This window comes from Myotis brandtii, unplaced genomic scaffold, assembly GCF_000412655.1.
Source record: "Myotis brandtii unplaced genomic scaffold, ASM41265v1 scaffold854, whole genome shotgun sequence".
In the NCBI taxonomy this organism is placed as follows: domain Eukaryota; kingdom Metazoa; phylum Chordata; class Mammalia; order Chiroptera; family Vespertilionidae; genus Myotis; species Myotis brandtii.
In genome coordinates this window covers 369,592-388,603 of record NW_005371468.1, presented here as the reverse complement: position 1 = coordinate 388,603, position 19,012 = coordinate 369,592, and the positions used below count along the sequence as shown (strand labels likewise).

Here is a 19,012-nt window from a genome sequence, read left to right as displayed (position 1 = left end):
TAAAAAAACATAGAAAGTATGAACATTTCTGCCAATGCGGAAATCATAAAAAGCATAAAAATGAATCAACACTTGTATGAGCGGCAAAGCTCAGATCCCTAGAAGCCAATTCCTTTTGTCTTGGTTTCTGAGTTTTATTATGGGATTGTCCATAAACAGAAGGCTGTTCATGGTTTACACTATGACAATCTCCCAAGCACAAAGATACACATATACATATCTATTTATGCATATTATTGTATGTAAATTTTTTCTTCAGGTAGACTATGATTCCAGGAAAGGACTCCTTCAGAATCACTCCCTACAGAGGACTCCTATGATTCCATTGGCTGAGAAGGTCCCATTAAGTTCTCCCCAGATGGGTCTCAACCAGTAGGAATGCCCTTGATATTGAATTGCATGAAGATCTACTTCAGTGCTGCCTGCAAGACAGCAGTGTCCTAGGCTTTTTGTAGCTGGCTCCTTGGAGAATCTGAAGTGGGTCCTGCCCTTTAGACACAGCCAAAAGGACATTTTTCTGATTTAATGCAGATCAGAGTGTATCTCCTGCTTGCTCAGACCATAGCCTGGAGGGAGCTCACACAAAGCTCAGGTTGGAGCAGCACCAGAGCAACCACCCCAAATCAAATAATCATGTTAGAATGACTAAGTTAGGAGGCTGAACTTAAATCTGATAGCTTTGTTCAGCATATTTCTTTTTGTTTTGTTTTCATAATATCATAAGTTTTACTGAACAAAAAGGTCGAACATAGCAGAGCCTAAATTTATGAAGCGAAAGCACTCTGAAACCTGAACTTTGCTAAATAATCTGTATGAAAGCAATTCTATGGAAAACAATATACAAGCAAGAAAAGTAATACAAGTTTCATCTGAACTAACAGTTTAATCAAATGACAAATTTGGTTGTCGATTTATTAAGATGTAGCCCTTCTCTATTTCAATTCAGTAGGACTCTATAGACTCTCTTCTCTGGTACTGAAATCCTCGTGGCGTCTATTTCATAGGTACCTTCATTCCAGGCTGCACTCTGACTTTCAGGGGCCCTGGTCACTTTTACCTTGGGTGGCCCCTTCTTCGATTAAAAATTACATTTTACTGCCCAGCTGACGTGGCTCAGTGATTGAACGTTGACCTATGAACCAGGAGGGCACATGCCCAGGTTGAAGACTTGATTCCCAGTGCGGGGCGTGCAGGAGGCAGACAATCAATGATTCTCTCTCATCATTGATGTTTCTCTCTCTCCCTCTCTGATATCAATACAAATATATTTTTTAAAGTTACATGTTATTATTGCATTAGTACAAATAAGAATATAATCCAGATCTGATTCATTATTACATTTATTGTTTCTTCTGTTAATTTTTTAAAAGTTAAAATTAAAGTATTTTCATAAACCCCTAAAAGTACCCTGGGCTCAAGGCCCTGTGTCTGGTCGGCCCTGATTCATTCTATTAACAGTGAGGGCTACTGATTTTCCATTTACAGAGATGTCACGTTTCCTTTTTATATAAGTGTATTCAAGTAAACAAAACAAGTCCATTAAACAATATTGTAGTAGTCAGCTCAAGCCACCACAGCAAAATGCCATCGACTGGGTGATTTAAATAATAGAAAGTTATCTTCTTACCGTTGTAGAGGCTGGAACGCTGAGATCAGGGTACCAGCATAGTGTTCTGGGGCGGTCTCTCTTCCTGGCTTGCAGACGCCCTTGGCCTCTTCACTTTGTGTCCTCACACGGAGAGTGTATCTGTGGGTCTTGATCTTCCTCTTCATATAAAGCCAAATCCTATTGGATCAGGGTCCCACCCTTATGACCTCAGTTAAACTTAATTACCTCCTAAAAGCTCTCTCTCCAGATACAAGCTGCAGATTAGGGCTTCAACATATGAATTTTGGGGGACACAATTCAGTCCAATACAAATATGAAAGAACATATAGTATAGGGGTGTGTGAAATAAAGCAAATATGAAAGCCATTCATTTTACAGATGACTGAGGTCTAGGAATAGAAAGCCTCAAGGAGCCAGGATTGGAATTCCTACTCATTCTGGGTCCTTCAGGTCACCTGGGCTCCTCCAGCACCCTCCCAGGAAGGGGATGAGCCATCCCTGCCCCATGGCCTTTGACCTGCCCAGAGAGTCAGGACTTGGCCCCCAGCCTGCTCTTGCCAAGCCCTGCGTCCTGGGGCGTCAGCTTCCCAGAGGAGCTAAACAGAACTGCATTTTGTTTTCATCAGAACGCTACCAAAGAAAAATACAAATAGACAATACGCATGAAGAAGTGCTCAATCTCATGAGTAATCAACAAAATAAAAATTAAGACCATAATGAGACATTAATAGATTGGCTAAAAGTTTACATGACAACCCCAGGTGTTGGGAGAATTTGATGGAATAGTAACTTTTTGTTTTAAACACCTCTTATTCATCCCATTGCTGAGGGAGGGATTCCTGCCCTATAGTTAGGGGGATGGCTGAACACTGGACGGATAAGATAACAGCTGGTGATTGCTCACATATGCTCCCATCCTGAAGGAGGAGGACATCACATGCCACACAGGGCCACACGGAGTTGCACTCAGGAACAGAGCGAGCAACCAGGGCCTTTGGGGCTCGGCATTTCTAGTACAAAGAGGATGCGGTGCCCCCTGGTTCCCATGGGAGGATGTAGTATGTGGTTGACTTGTTTGAATAATTCCGAAACCCACTACTCAGAGTAAGTAGGAACTCTGCCTGGTCTCCTTGATAAGGAGAGTTATTTGGCTACAGGACCTGATCTGAGGAAGCAGAGTGGGGAGGGGACTTGATGTTGGACCATTAACGTCTCTCCTCGTTTTAACAGCTGTCAAAGCAGCACATAATAGTGAACCTTCAGTTTAGGTCTGTATTAGGGTTATCCAGAAAAACAGAACCAACAGGGTGTGTGTGTGTGTGTGTGTGTACATCCATATATACATGTACATGTATAAATCAGTGGACATTGAGTAAAGCAGATTGCCCTCTATAATGTGGATGGGTCTCACCCCAATTAGTTGAAGACCTTACTAGAATAAATGCTTATCTTTGTCTTTCTCAATAGATAGATAACAGATAGATAAAGATAGATATAGATATAGGTATAGATATAGAATCTCAAAACAAAATTCAAAACAAGAACTTACCATCTGAAGAGGACTAAATTCGCAGCTGAGTAAATAGTCCAAACCTGGGTTTTCTATCCAAAGAGGTGGCAACAGAGAGTTGGAGGCAAAGGTCAAAGACAGAAATGTGGCAGGGGAGCCAGGTAAGCTGCTGAGCGAGCAGTGTAAGAGCGGGCAGACAAGAGGGAGCCTTTTGGAACCAGTGTGCAATGAGGGGCCTGGGGGTCCACCCAAATGGGTCTCAGTGTGAGATCAAAGAAACAGGTTGTGATACCAACCACACAATGGACTACTATGCAGCTGTTAGGAAGAATGAGATAGAACAATGCCCTGACACGTAATTAAGAAAAGGAATATGGAAGAGTAATAATTATGTGTCTGGGAAAGATGTATAAAATCATGTATTTTTATACATAAAGAGGAGGTCTGGAAAAACACACTTACTGTGCCTGGCCAGCTCAGCCAAGGGCTCGGTGAGCCTGAGGGGGTGCGGCGCAGGATTTAGAAAAGACAGACATAGAGAATAAGCTGGGTGTAGGTGGATCTCCTGTGCCTGGCTAAGGCCACAGAGAGGGATCCAGACAGCAAGCTGAGCCTTTATTTTATAGCCAGAGGTAAACAAGGTAGTGGTCACCATAGTTACAATGTTCTTGTGAGTTTCACTTGTTTTGGCAGGACTGCTGCACCTCCCACAGCCCATTAGCTACCCAGATAGGATCTAGGGAGCCATAAGGTCAAGCCTAATTATATTAAGAGGGCTTTGCCCTCTAAGCTGGAACTTGTTTGTGGCTTTGTGGACAGGTCAGTCCAAGGCTTAACCCTATAGCCGCTCCCTACACTTACAAGTGTTACCAGCAGTTGTATCTGCAATATCTTTTCATTTTATAAATGTCTGGGTTGTCTGAACATTTTTACAAAATATATACATGATATTGCAGTGACAACTTTGACAGAGTAATATAAAAATTCCTTAGAACGAAAGAAATGAGCCCATTAAAACACCTGTAAAGACTCATCCCTTGTTTCTGTCTACCCAGAAAAGTTTTGTATTCCTTGGCCTTCCAGGATCTTCAAATACATTGTGAGTTTGAGGTTCTGGGTGTTTGTGTCTGAACAATTATTTGGATCTAATTCCTGTCTTTGTCTCTCATTCCCACCCATCTCCTACCAGAAGACTGAGGGAAGATTAAAAGAAAAGGGACTATTTTATTTTATCTTCATGAGAACACAACATGAGACTTATCCTCTGAACAGATTTTTTGTTTTTTGTTTTTTTTTACAGAGAGGAAGGGAGAGGGGTAGAGAGTTAGAAACATCGATGAGAGAGAAACATCGATCAGCTGCCTCCTGCACACCCCCTACTGGGGATGTGCCCACAACCAAGGTACATGCCCTTGTCCAGAATCGAACCTGGGACCTTTCAGTCCGCAGGCCAACGCTCTATCCACTGAGCCAAACCGGTTACGACTGAACAGATTTTAATTGCACATTATTGTGGACCAAAGGTGCAATATTGTACAGCAGAGCTCTAGAATTTCTTCATCTTATTTAATTGAAACCATACACCTGTAAGAAGTCAAAGAAAATTTTATTCCCCTTGAATGGTATTCTGAAAAGAGGATGGACCCCCTAATGCCCAAGGCATTCTTTGTAATCAGTCAGCATCTTTCTGAGTCTAGAGTAGTACTAGTTGAGTCCTTTCTGTGGGAGAACTGAGAAAATTATCGCTTGAATGATTCTCTGTGTTGTGAGAATCAGCTAACCCTGATCCTTCTGCCTTATTTCCAAGTTTTTGTATAATTTTTCTTCAGAGGAGAAAGTATAGGTATATTGATTGTGAGAAAGTGTTCACCCATAGCAATGGGAACCTTTAATATCTGAGGACCTGCCTGGGAGAAAAACCTGATAAAATGTTCTGAGTTCAGAAAGAGCTTTAGTGAGAACTTGAACTTCATCCAATACCAGAAAACCCACAGCGGGGAGAAGCCATGTACACATAAAACATGGGGGAAGACGTCCCTGTGGCCTCATCCCTCCTCACTCACCGGGAGAGAAGGTTCTCATGGCACAGACAACCTAGATCTGCCCCCAGGGCTGGGGGAAGGACCGAATTCACAGCCCTAAGCTGACTGACTGTCTGAACACCCACGCTAGGGAGGAATTCTCCAAACACCACAATTAAGTCAACCTCTGGCCATTCTGTTGGGGAAAAGTCAGGGAGAGCTTCCGCTTCAGCTCCAGCTCTTCAGGCAGGAAAGTCTCCACAGAGCACACACAGCACTAAACGTGCAGAGTACAGGGATGGCTTTGGCCGGAGAGCGGAGATGGCTGAAGGAAGTAGACCCCCCAGGCTGGGAAACCTCTCCGCCGGGCCTTGTCCACCCTGAGACTCTGGTCCACAGAGCATCAGACTCCTGCAGCTGGGCAGAGGATGCTCAGTCCCCTGCCTGCTTCAGGCTAGCCTTGGTGTATGCCAGCAATGCATAGTGTCAAAAGACTCGGTCCATATTTTGGCCCTGTCACTAACTATGTTGGCTGAGTCAGTTAATTTCTGTGAGACTCTCTCTCTGGCTCTCTCATTTAAGATGGGGTTAATATTAGCACCCACTTCATAGGTGTCATGAGAATTAAGGAGAGGATGAGTGAGGTTGTTTTCCATCACCACCTTTTTGTTGGGCTGACCTACTTCCCAGAACTCACAAGCTCAATGTGCCTTCGAGGCCCTCAGTTGGAACCAGTGTGCAGTTAGGGGGTCAACCCAAATGTATCTCAGTGTGAGATCAAAGAAGTAGGTTGTGATCTCGGTTGGGTCCTGGAATAGAGAAGTGATATTGTGTGTGCAGCTGCTCCAACCATGTGTCAGATGAACTCAAAAAGGGTCTGGAGGCTTTGGCTAGAAATAAATGATAAAGATTTATTCAAGGGCCTTTGAGTTTGCACACCGGCAACACAGGTAGACAAAAACCCAGAAGTGTTCCAAAGAAGAAAGAGCAGTTAAGCGTTCTTATAGTAAAAAGAGCCTTCTTGAAAATAACCAATCCTGCACTCTTAGCCCTAGGATTGGTCCAGGATGGCTATCAGTCAGATGTCAGGCAGTCAGGATGATGGATGCCAGGTGGTCTAGACACATGAGTCCTCTTGGGGGGCAATCAGAGGTTTGGTGTATATTCAGGCATTGACATAGGACTGGCAAATTCAAAAGTTTAAGTTCCCAGGTTAGTTACAATGAGAGTAGACTCATGCCTCAGCCTTCTTGATCTTAGTAATTCAGCAGCTTGACTAGAGTGACTCCATTTTATTTCCAGCACTGATGTGAAGGAACTTCCCCACCATGTAGGAGGTTCCCAAGTGGCCACAGGAAATGAAGTTGCCGCAAAGCAGGTGCAGAGTCTTCATAGGTCTTTTCCAAGCCCCTCCCCTGCCCCCCAACATGACATACAAATATTCTCTCCCGTTTCTGTCCCTGTCAGTCCCTTAGAGAAGCACTTCTGGTGCTAACAGCCAACGTTCCTGCCAGGCCCAGCCGTGAGACAGTCATAGAACATGCGAGCGGTATCAGGTCACCAGAGAGGGCCTTGTTTTTCAGAGGAGGCATGGTTGCCAGATTTAGCAAATAAGCTCAATGATTTAACTATCAAATGGTCACAAAAGGACCAGTTTCCAAAGGGTTACTTGGAAGATCAGCTGAGATGAGCAACTCTGCTTGCCTGTAAACTGTGGAGCAATCTGTGTCTGTGCTGCTTCTATCGTGACCCACGAAGGTGGAGGGGGTAAACTTCCTTCCGTAAAGCTCAGAGGTGCACCCAAGCTTCCCCACTTCCAGCTCCGGAAGGGCTTCGGGCTAAATCCCTGCTGCAGCCCCCAAAGCCCACCAAGGGACCCCTCCCATTGTGATTTACGGGAACTCACACCAGCGATCAATCATCCTTAATTTGTAACTGGGCTGTGACCTGGGCCAGCCAATAGCGAAGACCGACCCCCCCACACACACATACACACCCCACCCTCCCTGACCCCGTGGGACTAGCCACTCAGTCTGCACTAAAGCTGCCTGGTGACCAGGAGTTGGGAAGCAGGTTTGGTTCTTGGGAGGGGGGGTTGGGAGGGGGTCTCCTCATCTCCCTTTTCTCCTCCCCAAGTTCCTGCCCCCCCCCCTTTTATCTCTGCAGTCTCTACAGACCTGGTTCCCCTAGACTAGAGACTTCTGCCTCCCCCTCCTCCGCCCCTCTTGGGCAGCCCCCTCTGGACCTCCCCTCCTCCCCCAGCCTCTGGCCTCATTGTTTGGCTAAAGTAGGACCCCCAGGATGGAACAGATGGACGGAGACCCGGGCCTGCGGGGAGGCTGGGGGCAGGGAGGGGGAGGCTGAGCCAGCCGGTGCCGGGAAAGGGAAGCGGTTTTGGGAAAAACAAAACAGAGGGAGGAGCCTGGAAGAAGGTGGCGGGGAAGGGCCCCCGGAATGGAATGGGGGCGGGCCCGGGGGTGGGCCCCACGCCTCGAAGCCGGCCCTGACGCTGGCTGACTCCGCAGGTCCAGGCTGACATTGCCTCCCAGATGGCCTCCAGGTTGACCCCGCTGACCCTCCTGCTGCTGCTGCTGCTGGCTGGGGTGAGTGGCCCTTCGTGGAATGGGAGTGGAGGGGTGCCCAGGATTAACCCTTCAGGCCCCAGAGAATGAGGAGAGCTCCTCTTGGGATCATACAATGTGATCCTTGCAGCTCCATTCATAGAGAGACTGGAAAGAGCTGGAGACTCAGAGGGACGCAGGTTCGAAACCTGACCCGCTAGGCACCAGCCTGGGGGCCCTGAGCAAGTCACTTCCCTGAGCCCTCCTGCTCTAATTTATAAAGTGGAGAATAAAGGAGGACCAAGCAGGGCAAGGAAATGGACAGCATTTTGCGATGTAAAAGCAAGGGTTGTTGTGGACACTGAGCTGTGGGTTTGCAGCGGAGACACAGGTTCTCCGGAGGCTGGGCCTGTGAAAGCGAGTGGTAGCAGACACACCTGGGTGGGTGTTAATCAGTGAGAGGTCCCCGTGGTGTGGGAGGTCAGGGGAAAGCAAGGTGGGTGCTTACTCTGGCCTGTGTGTTCCTGTGTGTGGAAGGTGGCACCCGCAGGGTCCTTTGAGATTCAGCAGGTGATGTAGTGATGCTCAGGGACCCGGAATCAGACTGAGGGTTGCCTCCTAGTTTTTCCTCCAGCTTCTGCGAGACCCTGGGCCAGTTACTTAGTCTCAGCATCAGTTTCTTTTATCAGTGAAATGGGGATAATAAGTACATGGCTTCTCAACCCAGAACAAACAGCATTTGAGGCTGGATAATTCCTGGGTATGAGGGGCTGTCTTGTGCATCGTAGGATGTTGTGCCCTAAGCCTGGCCTCCCCCACTAGATGCCAGAAGCATCTCCGCCCTCCCCCCATCCTCTTCTCTCCCATATGACAACCAAAGGTGCCTCTAGACCAGCAGTTCTCAACCTGTGGGTCGTGACCCCTTTGGCGGTCGAACAACCCTTTCACAGGGGTCGCCTAAGACCATCCTGCATATCAGATATTTACATTATGATTCATAACAGTAGCAACATTACAGTTATGAAGTAGCAACGAAAATAATTTTATGGTTGGGTCATAACATGAGGAACTGTATTTAAAGGGCCAGAAGGTTGAGAACCACTGCTCTAGACATTGCCACAGGTCCTCTGGGGTCAAAGTGGTCTCTGATTGAGAGCCACTGGTCTATACTGTTCTCACCCCCACCCCCTTCCTTTCTTCCTTCCTTCCTTTTGGGATGCCGGTTGTTTTCAATACCCACTAATGCAGTGGTTCTCAACCTTCTGGCCCTTTAAATACAGTTCCTCATGTTGTGACCCAACCATAAAATTATTTTCATTGCTACTGTAATGTTGCTACTGTTATGAATCGTAACGTAAATATCTGATATGCAGGATGGTCTTAGGCAACCCCTGTGAAAGGGTCATTCGACCGCCAAAGGGGTCGCGACCCACAGGTTGAGAACCGCTGCACTAATGGGTTGCGATCCACAATTTAAAAAACCACTGTTCTAAAGCAAAGGCCACAAGCTCAAATGTCTATCCTGGGTAGGCAGGTGAGCCAAGACAGGCAGATATATTTATTTATTTATTTCAAGAACACAGGTAAGTGGCTGCTGACACTCAGCTCCAAAGTTTGGGAAACAGCTTCCTATATGGCAGTAATTGGTCAGCGGTGACAGCGTCCCCTGCCTGCTCTGCATCTTCTGCAGAGAAATCCCTGCCCACACCCCACCCACCGCTGCCTTGCCCCCTACTCTGGAGGAATCCGTGGCCACGGCTCTGGGGCAGGTCCCTCACCCACCAGGCCTTTTCAGAAATTATCTTGGGTACAGAATATTGTCCACATCCCCACCTTCTCTTCCCACTTTCAGTGTTTGAGGGGACTGTGCCTCATAGAAAAATGAGACACAGTTTTTCTTGAACCACAGGATAGAGCCTCCTCAAATCCTAATGGTACCAGCCTCAGCCTCACGGATTCAAAGAACCAGATGGATGAAATCAACGAAAACATCTCAGAGAAAGAGATCCCTGAGATTCAATCCACTCAGCCCACCGTGGACTCCTCCACCATGCCAACAACCAACTCAACTATCCTAAGAGCCAATAGCACTTTGCACCCCACCTCCCAGCCCTGCTCCCAGTCAACCACTCAACCTATCGACCCAACTACCCTGCCCACTACTGGGCCGCCCTGCCCAGAGCCCGAAATTTACTGCCCTGACTTGGAGAATCCTTCAGCGGAGACCATGTTGGGGGAGGCTTTGATGGATTTCTCCGTGAAGCTCTACCACGCCTTCTCGTCCGTGAAGAAGGCCGAGACCAATATGATCTTCTCGCCTTTCAGCATCGCCAGCCTGCTCACTCAGGTCCTGCTCGGTAAGAACCTGACTGAGTTCTCTCTGGGTTATATGTCGGACTCTCCCATGAGATCCCCAACACAGATACCTACAAAGCTATGCCTCAGTGAGGAAGCTATAAAAATGGGTTGCAATGGAGGGGGGGTGTAATGTTTTTATTCTTGAACGTTCATTTATTCTTTCATGTAACAATGATTTCATAGGCACTATTGCTTATAAAAACCCTATGGACTATACAAGAACATATAAAACAAGGTCCCAGACATTAATTATGGTTCAAGTTCAGACAATAAGAGAGATGAAACCATAAGAAATAGAAGTAGAGTAGAATCGTGATAATGGGGGGGGGGGGGCTACTGGCATCTAGTGGGGAGAGGTTTGGGGTGTTAGGATTCTGGGATTTCCTAACTGTGTGACCTTGGGCAGATCACTGAACATCCCTGAGCCTGAGTCCTCGTGTGTAAACTGGAGAGAGTTGTATTTACCTCCTAAAATTAAGTAGATAGCCCAGTGCCTGGCTTGATGGGAGGTCAAAAAATGCTAATCCCTCTGCCTTCCTGAAGGATTACTCTCAAGTGCTACAGGTGAATTACCCCAGGAGTGACACAAATAAATCACTATAAGCAGTGAGGACAGAACTGTCACTCTAAGGGGGAAATTCCAGGAAGGCTTCTAGAGACAGAGTGAGCATATATAAGAACTTTTCCTCTGGAATCCCAGAATCCTAACACCCCTAACCTCTACCCAGTAGATGCCAGTAGCATCCCTCCAGTTATGACACCAGAGTATCTTCAGACACTGCCAAATGCCCCCTGGAAGGCACATTTCAGTTGATTGGTTTTGGTTAATTTCTTTTTTTCTTTGTTTAATTGATTTTAGAGAGAGATGAAGGGAGAGAGAGAGAGAAGCATCGATGTGAGAGAAATACATTGATCGGTTGCCTCCCATGCACACCCCAACCAGGAGTCAAACCCACGACCTTGGCATATCAGGATGACGCTCTAACCAACCGAGCTACCCAGCCAGGGCTGGTGTCTCCTCTTAATAGTCACCTCGTATCCCTGCCTATATGGTGAACCCTTATAAACCTAAACCAACTAAATACTAGTTCATGTAGAACAGGCACCAGGCTTTGAATGATGAGTGGGATAAAAATTAGGTAGAAAATAGGGGAGAAGAGTATTTGCAGTCCTGGAGAAGCCTAACCATGATTATTCATAATTCCCCGACCCCTCTCTTTCTGATATATGTACTGTCTCCTGAAACCATGCTTCCAGCTCTGATGATATGTGATCCCCTTCTAGCAATGACCCCCATTCCAGCTGGTCCCTCTAAAGTGGTCCTGATAGTGGCTCCCCCACACCTCCTGCAGTAGGCCTTCATCTCTGCCTTTTGTTGTAGGGGCCGGGAACAGCACCAAGGAAAACCTGGAGACCGTCCTCTCCTACCCTGAGAACTTTAGCTGTGTCCACCAGGCCCTGAAGGCCTTCACATCCAAAGGCTTCACTTCAGTCTCTCAGATCTTCCACAGCCCAGGTGAGTGCCGGGGAGGGGATGGCTGCTGAGGGGGACCCAGCACTGGGGTAAAGGACAGTGGGAATGTTAGAGCTAGAACATCCAGGGTGGACTGCAGAGCAGGTGAGGGCTTTAGCAGACAGAGAGTCCCCATGGTGAGATTTTGGGTAAGTCATTTGCATTCATCAACTCCGTTTAGTATAAGAGTTCATGAATAGATAGGACTAGAGAGCTATAGACATAAAATAGGCAAAAGATGTTTGTTAATCTGGGTCAGGGGAATCTTGGGCCCTCTAGTCTTTGCACTTTTTTTATATTATATGAATTTGTTGTCATTTACATGTGTTAGATGAATAAGTAGGTAATAAGAGCAATAAACTTCCAACATGATCGAATGCATTTTTTCTTCAAGGTTTGGTCCACAGAGCCCTAGGGTTCTGCACAACTCCTTCAGAAGTCACGGAGGGAGTGGGGATCAGGGAGGCAGAGTGGGGTGGGGGTGCCACTTCCTGTGAGAGGGACGTAGAGCCAACTGGGCTCTAAGCTCTTGCCCAGCCTCAATCACAACCCTTTTATATTGTGGGCTTCAGACATGACATTATTTGAAAACACAGCTCTGCTGCTTGAGAAAGTTTGAAAATTATAGATGTAGTCTGACCCTCTCTTTACTTTTCTTTTCTTTTTTTTTACGGAGAGAGGAGGGTAGAGGGAAAGAGAGAGAAAAACATTGATGTGAGAAACATCAATGGGCTGCCTCCTGCATGCCCCCTACCAGGGATTGAGCCCACAACCTGGGCATGTGCCCTGACTGGGAATCGAACCAGCAACCTTTCAGTGCACAGGGATGACACCCAACCAACTGAGCCACATGGGCCAGGGTAACACTCTGGCTTTTTTTTTTTTTAACTGATGAAAACAATACTTATTCATCGTAGAAACTGAGAAAATACAGAAAAACAAAGTGGGGGGGAAACACCCTCTTTTTAGATATGGGAAAATATGGCATTTGAGTAACATTGTATTTACTTATTTACTATAAATCAACTTGATCCTCTGTTTTGCTTGGTTGGTGGTAAATACAACTGCATTCAACATCAGTTGTTTAGTCCAGGAAAAGTTCCTCTTTCAGACACTGTTTTCTTTAGTGGATCTGGGCTTTGACTGGGAATCGAACCAGCAACCTTTCAGTGCACAGGGATGACACCCAACCAACTGAGCCACATGGGCCAGGGTAACACTCTGGCTTTTTTTTTTTTTTTAACTGATGAAAATAATACTTGTTCATCGTAGAAACTGAGAAAATACAGAAAGTGGGGGGGGGGGGGGAACACCCTCTTTTTAGATATGGGAAAATACGGCATTTGAGTAACATTGTATTTACTTATTTACTAAAAATAAACTTGATCCTCTGTTTTGCTGGGTTGGTGGTAAATACAACTGCATTCAACATCAGTTGTTTAGTCCAGGAAAAGTTCCTCTTTCAGACACTGTTTTCTTTAGTGGATCTGGGCTTTGGCAAGCCAAAGCCAGGAAGTCTTATTACAAACTTTTGCTGAGGCTGGGAAGCAGACTCTATTGCCTCTTGAATTAAGAAAAGAAGGGAGGGAAATACAGGTAAACGGAAGTTCCAAAGTACCTTGCCAGCCATGCTCACATGGCAAGCGAGGCAGGGGGGGCCTGGGATGAGTTCTGCTCCAAGTTCAGGATTTGCCTTCTTTGGGCCTCATTGTCACATCTGTACGAGGAGTGGCCTGGACCCCTGCTCCAACATGCTGTGTTCATTGGAGTGAGCACAAAGATCGACAGAAAACACACCCCCTCTCTAAACCTGCTCTTAGAAGCGGGGAGAGTGTTCAGGGGACTCATGCCTCCTTCTCTTGACCTATATCCCCCACCAGACCTGGTTATAAGGGACGCCTTTATGAACGCCTCTCAGTACCTGTATGGCAGCCCCAGACCCCTGGGAAATGACAGTGATGCCAACTTGGAGCTCATCAACACCTGGGTGGCGGAGAACACCAACCACAAGATCAACTCTCTGCTAGACAGCCTGCCCTCTGACACCCGCCTTGTCCTCCTCAATGCTATCTATCTAAGTGGTAAGGGGGCCCTGGACCAGGTCATCTTCCCATCCTGAATCCTTCCTCCCCTCCTGACTTCAAAGCCCACCAGACCCCACATTCCATGACTGGATCCCATTGTACCTGTCTTACCCTTGGCTAACCGGGACTTCAGCTCTATGTCCTTTCCCCACCTGTATTAGAGTAACTGGCCCCCTCTCTCTCCCCTCTAGCCAAATGGAAGACAACATTTGATCACAAAAAAACCAGGAGGGAGCCCTTTTACTTGAAATCCTCAACGATAAAAGTGCCCATGATGACCAGCAAGAAGTACCCGGTGGCCCATTTCACTGACCCTATGTTGAAGGCCAAGGTCAGTCCTTGCCTCTTCCTACTCCTGTTTCAGTGCCTCCTGTGTGTCCTGATTTCTTTTCTGCTATGGCCCCATTTGTTTGGCGTGCACCCTTACTAATTTCTACTCCTTCCCTCTGTACTTCCACCCTACCTTTTCTCTTTCTTCTTTCTCCAGCCTTGGCCGAGGCAGGCATTGTATATTTTAGGCTGGAAAGCAGGATTCTAAAGTTTGTTCATTCATCTCTACTCCATCAAATGGCAAAAAGTGAGTCGTGTTTCTGTCCTGTGCATCTGATGTATGCATGCATGTGCAGCATGCATATATGTGTGCACATGGATAGGTATAGCTGTATGTGTATACATGTGGTATGTGTGCGCACATGTGTTTAATGGCTTAAGTTCCTTAGCAGAATTTGAAGAGTATCATTTCAGTGGATGGGGAAGGAGGGAAGACAGAAAACATGGAGCCCAGAGGATTCTAATTAATAAAATGTCTCATGCCCAGTGATCAGATGTTCCTTGTTAGGACATCAAGACACAGACCTATTAGATAGAAAACAGTGGGAGACACCCAGGACTCAGTTCCAGGCTGAGAAGTAAAGGATGTGTCCTGGAACACGCGGGCTTGTTTCCACCTTGGGAGCGGGCCTTAGCTTTCCCTCTGCCTCGTCCCTCTTCACTCAGATTTTCACATAACTGTGCCTTCTGCTCATTCAGGTGTCAGCTCAAAGATTATTCTTTAATCAAGTCACTTCTAACAGATTACACTTCTTTTTTTTAAAATATATCTTATTGATTTTTTACAGAGAGGAAGGTAGAGAGAGAGAGAGTTAGAAACATCGATCAGCTGCCTCCTGCACACCTCCTACTGGGATGTGCCCGCAACCCAGGTACATGCCCTTGACCGGAATCGAACCTGGGACCTTTCAGTCCACAGGCTGACGCTCTATCCACTGAGCCAAACCAGTTTCGGCAGATTACACTTCTATAAACCATTTGTTCCATTTACAAACATGGTTACAAATATGGTTAATGAATATTCCCATAAGCACTTTGAGCTTATGGGTATACTTTATAAATATACTTTATTTTCTTTTTAAGTATACCATATACCTGACAGGGCAGAATTACAACCTTGCTTGGCCACATCTTCCAAACACCTGTGAACTGAAAATTAAATTTAAAGAGTAAATCAATTTTAACCCCAACGTCTCAACATCATTCTCAAACTGAATGAAATTATCCTATACCTTTTTGCTTAGAAGTATAAAACTAGTGTGTCTGGTTTTCTTAAGATTATCCTGAACTAACCGTCTGGTGTGAATACTATGAAGTCGGTTTACTTTGTCCTTTCCATACTTAATTCTGAATCTTCCTAAGACTTAAAGAGTATTCATCCAACTAGGGGGATTAGAGTTACCAGCTCAGGAATGTTCAGGTTACTGGCTTGGAAATTCAAGGCCATAACATGGTACGTTTTAGTCAGAGACTCGAGATCCATACACAGGGTGCGTACTGCCCCGATGATCCCACCCTAGTTGAAGCCTCCATCAACAGGGACCCCATGTCCATGCTCCTCAGTCAATAGCAATTTATATCCTGCTTCTTCTGGGCCATATTTTCAAATTCCAACAATTGACTGGTTTCCGTTCATTTCTTCATTGCTTAATTGAATTCCACAGTCTACATTCTTCTCATCCATCTTTCAACCTCAACCACTTGCCCTTTTAATGATATGCTCTTATATCCTATTCGTCTAAGGCAGCGGTTCTCAACCTGTGGGTCGCGACCCCTTTGGGGATCGAACGACCCTTTCACAGGGGTCGCCTAAGACCATCGGAAAACACATATATAATTACATATTGTTTTTGTGATTAATCACTATGCTTTAATTATGTTCAATTTGTAACAATGAAAATACATCCTGCATATCAGATATTTACATTACGATTCATAACAGTAGCAAAATTACAGTTGTGAAGTAGCAACGAAAATAATTTTTTGGTGGGGGTCACCACAACATGAGGAACTGTATTAAAGGGTCGCGGCATTAGGAAGGTTGAGAACCACTGGTCTAAGGTGTCACCCTTGGCACTATTGACATTTTGGGTTGGATAATCCTTTGTTATGAGGTGCTATCCTGGCATTGTAGGATTTAGCATCATCCCTGGCTTCTACCCCCTCCTCCAGCTGTGATAATCAAAATGTCTCCAGATATTGCCAAATGTCCACTCGGGGCGAATTCACACTGGGTTGAGAACCACTATATTAGACCCAGGAGTCCTGCACTTTTCTTATATTTTTGTCTGGCCATCAGTGAAAGAGCTTTTACTGGCAAACTGGAAAGGTAAGCTACGACCCGCTTGTACAAAATCTTGAACGTCACAGTAAGAGATTTATACTTACTCTCGTAGGCACTGCAGAGCCATCAAGTCTTTCAAAGGACTGACCCGGTAACTCTGGTGGTACCCTATGCACACTTGAGAGGAAGGGAACAGGATTCAGAAAGATGAAATCTCTTGCCTGTAGTACATTGCTCACTCTGGTGGTACCCTATGCACACTTGAGAGGAAGGGATCAGGGTTCAGAAAGATCAAATCACATTGCTAATCAGTGGTAGAGTCATCTTCAGCCTGTGTGATCAGAAACTTGTGCTCATTCTTGTGCTTCTCACCAGCACTGTTCACCTGGCTGGCATCCCCATTTCATGGCAAAACCTGGAAGCCCAAGTCTGGCTGCTGTTTGCTGAAATGGTACAGATTGGAACAGCAGACTGAAGATCAGCCTTGGGCCCCAGAGGGTGGGAGGACTGATAAGGTGCATCTTTTTTCCTCCAGGTGGGGCAACTGCAGCTCTCCCACAACCTGAGCTTGGTGATCATGGTACCTCAGAACATGAAACACAGTCTCCAAGACATGGAGCAGGCTCTCAACCCCTCAGTCTTAAAGGCCATCATGAAGAAGCTGGAGATGGTCAAGTTCCAGCCCACTCTCCTGATGCTGCCCCGATTCAAACTCAAGAGCAACCAGGACATGTTGTTAATCATGGAGAAACTAGGTGAGCCCTGGCAGCTCAGAGTTGCTCCCAGATCATCAGAGGAGAAAAGCGTGGCAGGACGGAGGGAGCCCCTAAAAGGCACTTAGCACTCTCTAGAATACTTTGTACATCTATCATCTCAGGTTGTCCCTCGATCCTGTAAGTTAGAGGGATTTGCTATTATCTCATTATATCATGAGGAAATGACTCAGAAAGTTTACATAACTTAGCCAAGATCCCTTGAGCTAGGTAGAAGTGAGCCAGAGCACCAATCCAGGTCTTCAGCTCTCCTGACTGTTTCCACTATGGTTCATTGTGACAGGTGACGTAGGTGGGCCATGGATGCTCTTCCCCCACAGACATTTCATAACACTCAGCCATCCCACAGATTGTGCAAGAAGCACTCAGGATAAGAGGGTAACTGGAGGCTTCTGAGTTTAGGAGAGGCAACAGAGACTCCATTTCCTAACCTTTGGCCTCACTTCCTGACTTTTGACCTCACTCCCAGATATATCGCTTCATATTCTGTTCAAGAACTTGACCTCCTAATAGATTATCTTGTTTCCTAGTATAGGACCTCATTTGATAACACATGACCTCTTTCTGACATAGTTCCTCACTTCCAAGGTCCTTGTTGATAGAAGCAATGACATTTTTCAGGGTTTGGGGGGGAAGGGGCAAGGCTTCTCACCACTTGAGAGAAAGTGGTAGTTGGTGTGAAGATGGGCCTCCTGGCAGAGGATCCCAGGAACTGGACCAGAAGGTATGATATATATTTTGATAAGCAACAAGGAGGAAGAAGAGAGTCTTGGGATTTGGGACCAACCCAGAAAATTCCGGACACGTGTCTCCGACAGCTGAAGGTTTCGTGCTGGTCTTTGACTCATTATTTTTCTCTGGTTATGCCCTAGAATTCTTTGACTTTGCCTACGATCTCAACCTGTGCGGGCTGACAGAGGACCCGGACCTCCAGGTTTCTGCGATGAAACACCAGGCGGCGCTGGAGCTGATGGAGAGCGGGGTGGAGGCGGTTGCGGCCTCCTCGATCTCAGTGGCCCGCAGTCTGATGCTCTTTGAAGTGCAGCAGCCCTTCCTCTTCCTGCTCTGGGACCAGCAGCACAGGTTCCCTATCTTCATGGGGCGGGTGTACGACCCCACGGCCTGAGACCTGCAGGGGTCAGGCTAGGGCAGTCCCTACCCCGCAAGCCTCTGCTTGCCCAGTTGCAGCTCTCCCTGCTGCTGCCCGCCTGAAAACCACGTTTTGCAGCTTTCTCTGGTTCAAGTTCACTAGACTCTACAAATAAAACCTGGCAGATCCTGACTTCCTCTCTCATTTGCCTTTCCATTTAAAGGACAAGGGTAACCATGCCCTTGTATCAGCTAGCTACTGCCTTGTAACGAGTCACTCGCAAAGACTGGCTTCAAACAACAGCTATTTATTATTTCAGCCAAGCCTCGGGTTGGCAGAGTGATCTTACTGATCTGGCTGGGACTTGGTTGATCTTCCCCGGGCTCGGTGACACAGCTGAGATAGTTGGCAAGAAAGGAGTCAGAAACAGGCTATCTTTTTCACTCCTCTGTGTCTCTGCTGGCATCAAATTTACCATTGTGCCATCAGCCAAAGCAAGCGAGTCACATAGCCAGACCTGAAGTTCGAGTGGACAGGCACTGGAGTTAGAGGGCAAAGTCATTCACTGGAGGCTATTCATGCAATCCGTTTATGCCAGTCTCTGTCTCACTTATTTGCCTGTGACAACAGTAATAACAGTAACTAACAGTGTTGGGAGCTTACACAGGTGGTCTGCTGAGAGCTTTACAGATGTTCATCCTCCACAACTTGATATGTAAGCTCTCAACTTGGAGGGGCTCAGTCTTGCTCAAAGTCGTGCAGTTAGGAAAGGCTGACCTGAGGTTCGAAAGCATGTCTCTGTGACTCAAGTCTAAGCTCAGAGCCACTATCTCTGTCTCTGCTCTTCTAGCTTAAAATCCTGCCTTTTTTTTTTTTTAA

At 46.4% G+C, this 19,012-nt stretch overlaps 1 protein-coding gene across 1 annotated transcript; it reads left to right on the top strand.

The window, feature by feature from the left end:
* Positions 1-7,120: 7,120 nt before the first annotated feature.
* On the top strand, positions 7,121-18,325 carry SERPING1 (serpin peptidase inhibitor, clade G (C1 inhibitor), member 1). Its single transcript, XM_005884773.2, has 8 exons — positions 7,121-7,213; positions 7,666-7,743; positions 9,611-10,058; positions 11,441-11,575; positions 13,453-13,653; positions 13,848-13,987; positions 16,806-17,025; positions 17,916-18,325. The coding sequence occupies exons 2-8, from the start codon at positions 7,690-7,692 to the stop codon at positions 18,167-18,169; spliced, it is 1,452 nt and encodes a 483-aa protein (XP_005884835.1). The 5' UTR covers positions 7,121-7,213; positions 7,666-7,689; the 3' UTR covers positions 18,170-18,325.
* Positions 18,326-19,012: the final 687 nt, after the last annotated feature.